At 33.8% G+C, this 13,123-nt stretch overlaps 1 protein-coding gene across 1 annotated transcript in view; it reads right to left on the reverse strand.

Moving 5' to 3' along the window:
• LOC148953275 (histone lysine demethylase PHF8-like) overlaps positions 1-13,123 on the reverse strand; it is a 115,070-nt gene that overhangs the window by 44,981 nt on the left and 56,966 nt on the right. The window contains exon 6 of the mRNA XM_089087599.1: positions 5,281-5,456. Within this exon, the coding sequence (XP_088943725.1) occupies positions 5,281-5,456 (176 nt within the window). The remainder of the gene's footprint in view (positions 1-5,280; positions 5,457-13,123) is intronic.

Consider the following 13,123-nt stretch of genomic DNA (forward strand, 5'->3'; position numbering starts at 1 on the left):
AAATATTTTCAAAAAAACATCCCTAAAAAACCACTGATCGTTATAAAAAAAAAATCACACTGTAATAAAATGTAAGCTTTTGTAACAATTAATACATTAAAAGAATAAACATTTTATTATAATACCAATTTATCGATCGAAAGATAAGCAATTTTAAAAAAAAAAACTTAAAAAAGGCAGATTATATTTATAAAAAATAAACAAAAATAGGACGCCGGCCCTTTATTTTTTTAAAAAACATTCCCTAAAAAAAAAAACACGTATATTTATAAAAAAAAAAAGCCAATTAAATTTAAAAAAAATTATTCTTTTTTAAAAATTAAAACATTAAAAAATAATAATTTTATAATAATTCACAAATTACCGATCGAAAGCTAAGCACTTTTTTAAAAAAAAAATCTAAAAGACCAATTGATCCCTATAAAAAAAAATCACACCTTAAATGCAGACTGGCCTGGAATTATTTTAAAAAACATTCCTACAAAAAAAAAACCACTGATCTTTATAAAAAAGGAAACTTTTGTAAAAATTAATAAATTAAAAAATCAACATTTTATTATAATCCCAAATTACCGATCGAAAATCTAAGCACTTTTTTTCAAAAAAACATCTAAAAGACCCATTGATCCCGATAAAAAAAAAATCACACCGTAAATGTCAACCTATAAGAGAATTAGAGGTTTTTTCAGCTCCTAAAAACAACAGTATTCTAAGTGTATAAGTATCCCCTAGTTCTAGTTTAAGGAAAGAATTTCTTCCTTAACTTAATGACAATTTCTTTTTAATAATGAGAATATTTTTTACTCACCAAAAAAAGCATAGAATTATCCATTTTTCTATGTAATTACAAAAAATGCTATCTCGAGTATAAACGATTCGAAACTGATGGAGAATCAAATATGGAACCTGATTATATACAAAAATAATTGCATAACAATGAAACAAGACGTGCTGGTATTTTTGGGCTTATCACCAAAAAGGCAGTGAACTTTGAAATCGCGTCATTCCCCTGGCAAAGAGTGTGTTGACCTGTAACTACTAGAAAAACCTGTTTGTACGGGGGCCTGCGCAAATTCAAAAGACCTATTCTACTGGCAACCTCCTCATATACGTAACAATTCTTGTTCGTTTTAAGTTTTAATGTTGCTCCTTACTTTCACTTGAAAAAACTAGTTTTTTAAATTTAATTTCCGATTGTTTTTTTTAAACAATACCGGGAAATATAGCTCCCCCTCCATGGAAAATCCCTTCCCCCCGAAATATTCCTCCGTGGAAAGATCCTCCCACGTAACCCCCCCCCCCCGAAATCCCCTCCGAAAAGTATCTATATAGTTCCCAATAGCAAATATTATCAGAGGCAACGCTATAGCGTTGCCTATACTAAAGGCCATGCGGCTCGAATGTTTTATTATTATTATTTTTTTTTCCAGAGGCACTTCACATGGAAGGGGTCGTCGTAGAAACTTCAAAGGGGCTCATTCGATTGGAAATCGAGAGTTCTAGAGCCCTTTTTAAGGGTCAAAAGTGATTGGAAGGCAAATAACACCCCTTCCACGCTCACCAGTTCCCCAGACACATCCAGTCGAAATTTTGAGATAGCCATTTTGTTCAGCGTAGTTGATTTCCAGATAGAAATTATGTTTTTAATGAGGAGACTCCCCAACAGCCCTCAGGACAAGGGTTGTAAGTTATGCCCTGGGGGCATATAAGGTTTTTTATAGAAAGTTGGGGTTTTTATAGAAAAGATTTCTTGGGGTTTTCATTAAAAAAGATATCGAACGGTAACCATCCCCCCCCCAAACCCTTTTTTCCTAAATGCATCCGATAAAAATTTTGAGATAGTTATTTTGTTAAAAATAGTTCAAAGATCATATAACGAAAATTCCGGTGTCGAAACAAACCCCCCAGGGCCCGGGGGAAGGCGTTGTGAGTTATGTCCTGGGGGCATATATGGGTCTTATGGAAGGGATGCTCTTACTAACTTCAAAGAAGAATCATTTGATTGGAAATTGAAAGTTCTAGTTCACTTTTTAAGAGTCGAAAGAGATTGGCCTAGCCTTCCCCACATCCAGGCCCTTTTTTCCTCAAATCCATCTGATAAGAACTTTCAGATAGCCACTTTTTTTTATAAAATAGTTCAAAGACCATATAACGAAAACCCTGGGGAAGACACTACCCCCAGGGCCCAAGGGCAGGCATTGTAAGCTATGCCCTGGGGGAATATATGGTTCTTATTGAAGGGATGCTCATAAGAACTTCAGAGTGCTCATTTGATTGAAAATTAAAAGTTCTAGCTCAGTTTTTTAGAGTCAAAAGAGATTGGAGGGCAACTAGTCCCCCTTCATGCTCTTTTTTCCTCAAATAAATCCAACAAAAATTTTGAGATAGTCATTAAGTTAAAAATTGCTCAGGTCAGATAACAAAAACTCAGGTGTCGTCACAACCCCCCAGGGCCCGGGGGCAGGCGTTGTAAGTTATGCCCTGGAGCAAATAGGGTTCTTTTGAAAGGGATACTCGTATAAACTTCAGAGAAAAGGTAAAGGTAAAGGATGCGGCACTAGACCCTTAAGGTCCAAACCGGCGGTGCTGATCTCCGTTTCGTGGCCCTTCAGCCAGGAAGTGCAATGGGGGGCTGGGGGCCAGCCAACCTATGCTTTCGCAAACCCTTCCTGTTTACCTTCCCCAGATTTCTTCAGGTACCCATTTAGAGCTGGGTTCAGAGAGGGCTCATTTGATTGGAAATTGAAAGCTCGAGCTCTCTTCTTAATAGTCAAAAGGGATGCTCGTATAAACTTCAGAGAGGTTTCATTTGAATGGAAATTGAAAGTTCTCGCTCATTTTTAAGATTCAAAAGAGATTGGAGAACAGCTAGCCCCCGTCCCTCCAAGCCCTAAATGCATGAGATGAAGATTTTGAGATAGACATTTTGCTAAAAATGCAGCTTTGATTTAGGCTCACCGTACATGAATAATTAAAATGAAATTTGCATATTAATTTTCTTTTTTTTGGCTAAATGGCTTTCTCGAAATTTTGTTCTGACGTAACTTACAAATTAACTTACGTAACGAACTTCTATATTAGTATGTTTTTATTATGTATATTAGGGAGTTCGCCCCCTAGTAAATACCTCGCTCTTTACGCTAAAGTTCAAATCACAAACCCCTGAATCACAGAGACCGTCTGATTAGAATAGATAGCTATTTTGAAAGCAACAAAAAAACTAGCGTAAAGACCAAGGCATGGACTAGGGGGCGAGCCCCCTAAAAAAAAGTAATAATAAGTTTTAATTTCTGTTCGTTTTAAGTTTTAATGTTGCTCCTTACTTTTAGCTGAAAAAACTTGTTTTTTTATATTTAATTTCTGATCGTTTTTTAAATAATGCTGGGATATTCAGTGCCCCCTTCATATAAAAGCCCCTTCCCCCAAGGAAACATCTTCTATGAAAAGAACCTCCCACGTAATCAACGCATCCGTGACACGCATGCGTGATCTTTCTCCTGGCAAAAAAAATACAAAATTTCACATTTTTGCAGATAGGAGCTTGAAACTTCTAAAGTAGGGTTCTCTGATGCGCTGAATCTGATGGTATGATTTTCATTAAAGTTCTATGACTTTTAGGGTTTGTTTCCCCTTTTTTCGCAAATAAGGCACATTTTCTCACGTAGCTTTTGATGGGTAAGACTAAACTTGATAAAACTTATATATGTGAAATCAGCATAAAAATCTGATTCTTTTGATGCATCTATTGGTATCAAAAGTCCGTTTTTTAAAGTTTCGGTTACTATTGAGCCGGGTCGCTCCTTACTTACAGTTCGTTACCACGAACTGTTTGATGAATTGTTACCAAGAGTTTATGTTTTAGACTTTCGGTTACTATTGAGCCGCATCGGTCCTTACGAACAGTTCATTACCACGGACTGATTGATCTCAAACGTGTAACTCCTTGTGCGTCTTAAAATCCAAAGAACAATCCTCACCAAGATTACATTCCAGCAGCTTCGGTGGCTTGGTCACGTCAAATGGATGTGTCAGTTCCTCTCGCGAAAATCATCTTCCAGGGCCAAATTAACGGTTCTCGTTCTCGTGGTCGTCCCCCTAAGACGTGGAAAAAGATTTTGCGCTTCAGCGCCTTTCCAAACTTCTTCGCCTAGCAGAAGACCGTGAGGCATACAGAAGGCACATCCACGCCAATACGAAGAAAGAGGCCCCAATTCGACATTCAAGGACGGACAGGTCTTAAGTCAAGTCATTTTGCCATACCTGATTTCCGTGTACAGTCAGGGAGGAACATTCGTATCAAATTTATTGAACTTATTCATGGATTATTCAAGAAGTTTAAAAGTAAAAAAAAATGTTCTACCTGTCCTTGGGCACCTGAAATACTGTCATATTTTCCTGTCTGTTGGGTTTTGTCGTTTCATCATATTAAGACCCTTAAAATTTAAAAGGGACTAGTCAATCAAAAGTAAAAAGTCATCAACGTTTGCCAACTGCAGACACGTCGTTCAAAATTACCAAAATAAAAGATTAAATGCAATAAAATAAAAATCCAAAAATGAAGTTATTTGCAATTTGGTGTCATTTCAGTACTAAATTTGCACAAGAGAAAGCAATAAAATAACTGCAAATAATGGGTTTTCACCAACCTATAGATACTTTATCTTCCAAAAATAAGCTCTGGCAAATATTTGTACTTAAATTTTGCTGTTCAAGCACGTATTAGATATCACTGTTGTGAAACATAAGATCCCGATTGGCAGGCTCAAACACGATGTAAAAAAAAATAAAAAAAAATATAAAGTCACAGCAGGACTGAAGGATACTCTATTTTTCTATTTTTATCAGATTGCAGTAAAATTGATGTAAATTAATTCTTACCTGCAATTAACAGGACTGGTAGCATTAACAAGTTTACATCAGTACAGTACAACACATTCTTTTAAAATTATTGTTATTACAACAAATGAAACTGGCATGTCTTCTATTTATCAGTGGAAAAAAAATCTTGTTTTACATTCTCCGTTTCCTATTAAAAAACCAAATTAATTCTGATCTATTATTGAATTGAATAATTCTTACAACAAAGCTGTTTTTATGTGACAACATCAGTAAGATAAATCTGATCCCTGGGTCACTGGTCTTTTTTTTTTCTTTAGTTTTCTTTTTTCATCTCACGGAATAAGCAGCCGTGAACCTTATTATACACCTCTACCTCTGGTTATACAGTACTTTTAGAGAAGAACGGTGAAAAGTTGTACAACAAATAAAAACAAAATTTACTGAAATCATCATCCTGATGAGCATGTTTAAAGATATCTTCATCATCACCGCTATATATTCTCTTTTTTCTTGGTAATCTTCTATTTCTTTGTGATCGGCCAAGTGTTTCTTCGCCAGTATCAGGGTTGTACTTGGCAAAAATCATATCACTCACTGCTTCTTGGAATGGAGAACCTCTTAAAAAAGAGAGAACAAAAATAAAGTTGCTTAGCTTCATCGTAAATTTCCAACATAATCATCTATACCTAGGGAGATGAAACAAGGGACAGCGCATCCTACGGCGGAATTGAAGCATTTCAATTCGAAATTGAAAAGAAATGACAAAATTGACCCTCTATATTTTGAAAAAAAAACAGTTGCACCCTTAAAAAAATTTGTGAATTGACGCCACTGAGCTGAAGTAATAATCTCAAGGAATATAAAATCTCACCGTCTATTTACTTGTAAAAGTGAAAAGGAAAAAAGGGATTTCATCACTTATAAACCATACAAAAGGAGTCACTGCGTAAATTTGGCCCAATCGAGAACTTGAGGCAAGAGATGTTAAACGACATGAATTTTACGGCACGGAGGATAACCAGATAGATAAACATAAGATTTTTCACCTGTTATCGACGACCAGTGGTTATAAGTAGGTTGTGAATCAAATAAGATGCAGTAAAATAGATTGAATCAACCGTTTCAGTGTGTCAATTTCGAGGAGATGGTGCAGTTTAACGGAAATGTTACACAGCGTCTTTTGAATAACCACAGCCGATCATTGGGAAAACCTTCTGACAGTCTCCATGGAACAAGACAGCATGTAAATGTGTTTACGCAGATTATATTACACAAGAATCTAAGAGGGCGGCGTTTCCTTTTTTATAGGTGTATTTACTTCATCTTATACCAGTACGGATTTTTGTTCTTTTCTTGTTAGACTTAGGTCTATTTAGACATAGACTCTAGCACAAGGCTAATTTTCGTAGTATTTAAAAAAATAAAACAATATAAACTAGTTAAATCTTTACGTCTTGTTATTAACTTTCAAGAAATAGGGAACGAAAGAGGTTCGGTACCAATTTATCTTAAATTTAACGGGTTTAATTTCAGCTATGACATGATTGGGCAAAATAAACGATGGTTTATTTTCACGTCTAAGCCGATATGGAAACGGAACGAAATGGAAGGGGACACACTCGGCATTTTTTTTTACTACTTATGAATGAAAGTGGTTTGCAGAGGGTATATAAAAAAAAATAGAAATAAACTAAATTTAGTATTCACTGTAGCATCTTTCGGTAAGAAGTGGTGGTGCTGGGGTGAGGCCCAGCACCACCACATGTTTTTTTCAAAAGACATTATTGACATTATTTTTCAAAAGCCATGTTTTTTCCAAAGACATTATTGAGTGGTCATAATCTACTACTCTTCCTCCAGTTACATACCGCTCTTCCTCCAGTACTACTCTACTCTTCTACTCTTCTACCCAGTACTCTCTACTCTACTACTACTCTTCTTCCAGTTACATATCGCTCTTCCTCCAGTACTACTCTACTCTTCTACCCAGTACTCTCTACTCTACTACTACTCTTTCTCCAGTTACATACCGCTCTTCCTCCAGTACTACTTTACTCTTCTACTCTTCTAACCAGAACTTTCTACTCAACTATTACTCTTCCTCCAGTTACATACCGCTCTTCCTCCAGTACTACTCTACTCTTCTACCCAGCACTCTACTCTACTACTACTCTTCCTCCAGTTACATACCACACTTCCGCCAATACTACTCTACTCTTCTACCCAGTACACTCTACTCGACTACTACTCTTCCTCCAGTTAAATACTGCTCTTCCTCCAGTACTACTCTACTCTTCTACCCAGTACTCTCTACTCTATTACTACTCTTCCTCCAGTTATATATCATTCTTCCTCCAGTACTACGCTACTCTTCTACCCAGTACTCTCTACTCTACTACTACTCTTCCTCCAGTTACATACCGCTCTTCCTCCAGTACTACTCTACTCTTCTACCCAGTACTTTCTACTCTACTACTACTCTTCCTCCAGTTACAGTAGAAAGGGGGGTACCAGCGCGACGAGTACCACGTGGTTTATGGTTTTCTCAGTGAGAATGAAAAAACAGGAATTTTCTCACTTAAAAAAACATGAATTTTCTCACATTTATGGTTGTTTTCTTGGATGGTTATGTGTGTTGGTCAATTTATTTGATGTTTTTCATTGATATCAACAGCAATTCATGTCTGTTTTATGGTTTTTGTCAGTGAGAATGAAAAAACAGAAACTTTCTCACATTTATGGATGTTAACAGCAATTTATGTTTGTTTTATGGTTTTTGTCAGTGAGAATGAAAAAACATGAATTTTCTCACATTTATGGATGTCAACAGCAATTTATGTTCCTGTTTTATGGTTTTAGGCGAACCTAACCTGAAAAATTGATTTACATAATCGGCGGGGGAATTATTGATTCACGAAGGGGAATTAAGAAACAAACATGGCTTCTTTGATCTTTAGGCTAACCTAACCTGAGAAATTGATCAACATACATCGTTGATGTATGTTGTCTGAAACCTATGATTTGGGGTGTATGGGTTGCTATTTTTGACTTTTCTGAGTTGGATTTCTTAGTCTTTCATAGGTATGTGTTGTCTGAAACCTATGATTTGGGATGGCTGGTTTGCTATTTTGACTTTTCTGAGCTGAATTTCATAGCCTTCCATACGTGTGTGTTGTCAGAAAATTATGATTTGGGATGTGTAGTTTGCTATTTGGACTTTTCAGAGCTAGGATTCTTAGTCTCTCATAGGTGTTTGTTGTCTGAAACTTCTAGTTTGGGATGAGTAGTTTGCTATTTCAGACTTTTATGAGCTAGCCTTTCCTAGTATATCGTAGGTGAATGTTGTCAGAAAATTATGATTTGGGATATGTAAATTACTATTTCGGGCTTTTCTGAGCTAGATTTCTTAGTCCCTCATAGGTGTTTGTTGTCTAAAACATATAGTTTGGGATGAGTAGTTTGCTATTTCATACTTTTATGAGCTAGGCTTTCATAGTATATCGTAGGTGAATGTTGTCAGAAAATTATGATTTGGGATATGTAAATTACTATTTCGGGCTTTTCTGAGCTAGATTTCTTAGTCCCTCATAGGTGTTTGTTGTCTGAAACCTATAGTTTGGGATGAGTAGTTTGCTATTTTTGCCTTTTCTGAGCTAGGTTTCTTAGCCTTTCATAGGTGTGTGTTGTCAGAAACTTATGATTTGGGATATGTAAATTACTATTTTTGACTTTTCTGAGCTAGATTTCTTAGCCTTTCATAGGTGTTTGTTGCCTGAAACGTATAGGTTGGGATGAATAGTTTGCTTTTTGACTTTTCAGAGCTGGATTTCTTAGCCTTTCGTGGGTGTGTGTTGACTGAAACTTATGATTTGGGATATGAAAATTACTATTTCGGGCTTTTCTAAGCTAGATTTCTTAGTCTTTCGTTGGTGTGTGTTGTCTGAAACCTATGATTTGAGATTTTTACTTTTGCTTTTTGGACCTTTCAGATCTAGGATTATTAGACACTCATAATTGTTCGTTGTCTGAAACCTATAGTTTGGGATCAGTAGTTTGCTATTTCAGGCTTTTCTTAGCTAAGGTTTCATAGTATTTCATAGGTTTGCGTTGTCTGAAACTTATGACTTGAGGTGTCTAATTTGCTATTTCAGGCCTTTCTGAGCTAAGGTTTCATAGTATTTAGTAGGTGAATGTTGTCTGAAACTTATAATTTGGGATATGTAAATTACTATGTCGGGCTTTTCTAAGTTAGATTTCTTAGTCTTTTGTTGGTGTGTGTTGACTGAAACCTATGATTTGGGATATAAGTTTCTTAGTCTTTCCTTGGTGTGTGTTGTCTGAAACCTATGATTTGGGATTTGTAGTTTGCTTTTTGGACTTTTCAGATCTAGGATTCATAGTCCCTCATAGGTGTTTGTTGTCTGAAACCTATAGTTTGGGATGAGTAGTTTGCTATTTCAGGCTTTTCTAAGCTAAGGTTTCCTAGTATTTCGTAGGTGTGTGTTGTCTGAAACTTATGATTTGAGGTGTGTAATTTGCTATTTCAGGATTTTCTGAGCTAAGGTTTTATAGTATTTCGTAGGTGAATGTTGTCTGAAACTAATGATTTGGGATATTTAAATTACTATCTCGGGGTTTTCTAAACTAGATTTCATAGTCTTTTGTTGATGTTTGTGTCTGAAACAAATGATTTTGGATGAGTGGATTGCTATTTTTAACCTTTCTGTACTGGATTTCTTAGCCTTTCATAGGTAGGTGTTGTCTGAAACCTATGATTTGGGATGGTTAATTTGCTATTTTTGACTTTTCTGAGCTAGGTTTCTTAGCCTTTCATAGGTGTGTGCTGTCAGAAAATTATGATTTGGGATTTGTAGTATGCTTTTTAGACTTTTCAGAGCTAGGATTCTTAGTCCCTCATAGGTGTTTGTTGTCTGAAACCTATAGTTTGGGATGAATAGTTTGCTATTTCAAGCTTTTCTGAGCTATGGTTTCTTAGTATTTCATAGGTGTGTGTTGGCTGAAACTTATGATTTGAGGTATGCAATTTGCTATTTCCGACTTTTTATAACCAGATTTCTTAGTCTTTCGTTGGTATGTGGTGTCTGAAACCTATGATTTGGGATGTGTGGGTTTTTATTTTTTTACCTTTCTGAGCTGGATTTCATAGTCTTTCGTAGGTGTGTGTTGACTGAAACCTATGATTTGGGAGTGAGTTGTTTGCTATTTTTGACTTTTCTAAGCTAGATCCCTTAGCATTTCATAGGTGTGTGCTTTCAGAAAATTATGATTTGGGAGGAGTAGTTTGCTTTTTGGACTTTTCAGAGCTAGGATTCTTAATCCCTCATAGGTGTTTGTTGTCTGAAACTTCTAGTTTGGGAAGAGTAGTTGGATATTTCAGGCTTTTCTGAGCTAAGGTTTCTTAGTATTTCGTAGGTGAAGCTTCCACGTCAGTTTTGAGTTCACCAAGACATAGAAAATTTAAATTTAAGTTCTAATTTTTCCACAGAAGATAGGAAAAGTTATACTATGATTGTGATTATTTTATATGAAGATAGAAAGTTTCACTTTAATTCTAAATTTTCTTAAATTCATTTCCGACTTTTCTCAAAGAGATGAAAAAATTTAAAGTTCAATTTAAAATTTTCACAACGAAGTCAAGGAAAGTTCAAGTTCTCTTCTGAATTTTCTCAATGAAAAAGAAATTAGTCATTGATCATTTCTGTTTCCAAATAATATAAAAATTTTCCACTTTAATTCAGATCTTTCTCGAAGAGATGAAAAATTTAAAATACTGTTCCAAATTTTTCAAAGCAGATAAAAAGTTCAAGTTCTCTTCAGAATTTTACCAAAGGACACAATTGAATTCTAATTTCTCCAGAGACAACAAAAATATTCCACTTCAGTTCTTTATTTCACAAAGATATAAAGAAATTTAGAGTTAAATTCTAAATTTTTCAGTGGAAGATAGAAAAAGTAATACCATACTTGTGAATATTTTCACGGAAGATAAAAAGTTCTAGTTCAATTTTAAATTTTCTCAACGAAGTGAAGAAAAGTTCAAGTTCCCTACTGAATTTTACCAAAGAACACAATTCAATTCTAATTTATCCAGAGAAAATAAAAATCTTCCACTTAAGTTCTTTATTTCACAAAGACATAAAGATATTTAAAGTTCAATTCTAAATTTTTCAGTGGAAGATAGAAAAAGTAATACCATACTTGTGAATATTTTCCCGGAAGATAAAAAGTTCTAGTTCAATTTAAAATTTTCTCAACGATGTGAAGAAGAATTCAAGTTCTCTTCGGAATTTTACCAAAGAACACAATTCAATTCTAATTTCAACACAGCAAATAAAAATCATCCACTTCAGTTCTTTATTTCACAAAGACATAAAGAAATTTAAAGTTCATTTCTAAATTTTTCGGTGGAAGATAGAAAAAGTAACAATATACGTGTTAATATTTTCAAAGAAAATAAAAAGTTCTAGTTCATTTTAAAATTTTCTCAACGAAGTAAAGAAAAGTTCAAGTGCCCTACTGAATTTTACCAAAGAACACAATTCAATTCTAATTTCTCCAGAGAAAACAAAAATCTTCCACTTAAGTTCTTTATTTTACAAAGACATAAAGAAATTTAGAGTTCAATTCTAAATTTTTCGATTTAAGATAGGAAAATTAATACCATACTTGTGAATATTTTCCCGGAAGATAAAAAGTTCTAGTTCAATTCAAAATTTTCTCAACGAAGTGAAGAAGAATTCAAGTTCTCTTCTGAATTTTACCACAGAACACAATTCAATTCTAATTTTACCAGAGAAAATAAAAATCATCCACTTAAGTTCTTTATTTCACAAAGACATAAAGAAATTTAAAGTTCAATTCTAAATTTTTCGGTGGAAGATAGAAAAAGTAATACCACACTTGTGAATATTTTCTCGAAGAGATGAAAAATTTAAAATACTGTTCCAAATTTTTCACAGAAGATAAAAAAGTTCAAGTTCTCTTCGGAATTTTACCAAAGAATATAATTCAATTCTAATTTCTCCAGAGAAAACAAAAATCTTCCACTTCAGTTCTTTATTTCACAAAGACATAAAGAAATTTAGAGTTCAATTCTATATTTTTCGGTGGAAGATCGAAAAAGTAATACCATACTTGTGAATATTTTCCCGGAAGATAAAAAGTTCTAGTTCAATTTAAAATTTTCTCAACGAAGTGAAGAAAAATTCAAGTTCTCTTCTGAATTTTACCAAAGAACACAATTCAATTCTAATTTCACCAGAGAAAATCAAAATCTACCACTTAAGTTCTTTATTTCACAAAGACAAAGAAATTTAAAGTTCAATTCTAAATTTTTCGGTGGAAACAAGAAAAAGTAATACCATACTTGTGAATATTTTCCCGGAAGATAAAAAGTTCTAGTTCAATTTAAAATTTTCTCAACGAAGTGAAGAAAAATTCAAGTTCTCTTCTGAATTTTACGAGAGAACACAATTCAATTCTAATTTCACCAGAGAAAATAAAAATCTTCCACTTCAGTTCTATATTTCACAAAGACATAAAGAAATTTTGTAGAAATTTTGTAGACATAAAGAAAACATGTAGAAATGTTTCTATTTATTTATTAATATTTATTTATACCTAACCTAACCTATTGTTTTGGAGGTTAGATGAACGAGTTTGAACGATTGTCTTTAATAATAGAACGAGTCACTCATTTTCAAATTTAAAAATTTGAGGGGTAAATCCATAAGACAAAGGAGCTAAAATTTAATTTAAAATTAGAATAGAACTTTAAATTTTTCATTTCTTTGAGAAAAAAACAGAACTGAAGTGTAACCTTTTTATTTTCTTGTAAAAATTAGAAGATAACTTTGAATTTTTTATGTATTTGAGAAATTCTGAACTGAAGTGGTAGCTTTTTTCATTTTCATTGTAAAAATTCATAAATAAGTCAATTTATTTATCTTCTATAAGAAAATTTAGAAGAAAACTTGAACATTTTGCACTTCTTCGAGAAAACTCAGAATTAAAGTGATGCACCTTATCTACATGACGAAGATTCAAAATCAATGTATATCTTTTTCTATCTTCTATGAAAAATTTGGAACAGAACTTTAAATTTTTCATCTCTTTGCAAAAAATCGGAACCGAATTTAAGAAAATTAGAATTAAAGTGAAACTTTTCACCTTCACTGGAAAATAATCACAATCATAGTATAACTTTTCATATCTTCTACAGAAAAATTTAGAACTGAACTTGAAATTTTTTATGTCATTGAGA

The sequence above is a fragment of the Artemia sp. Qi Xiang Cuo genome, chromosome 4 (genome assembly GCF_049724085.1).
Source record: "Artemia sp. Qi Xiang Cuo chromosome 4, ASM4972408v1, whole genome shotgun sequence".
NCBI classification, from domain to species: domain Eukaryota; kingdom Metazoa; phylum Arthropoda; class Branchiopoda; order Anostraca; family Artemiidae; genus Artemia; species Artemia sp. Qi Xiang Cuo.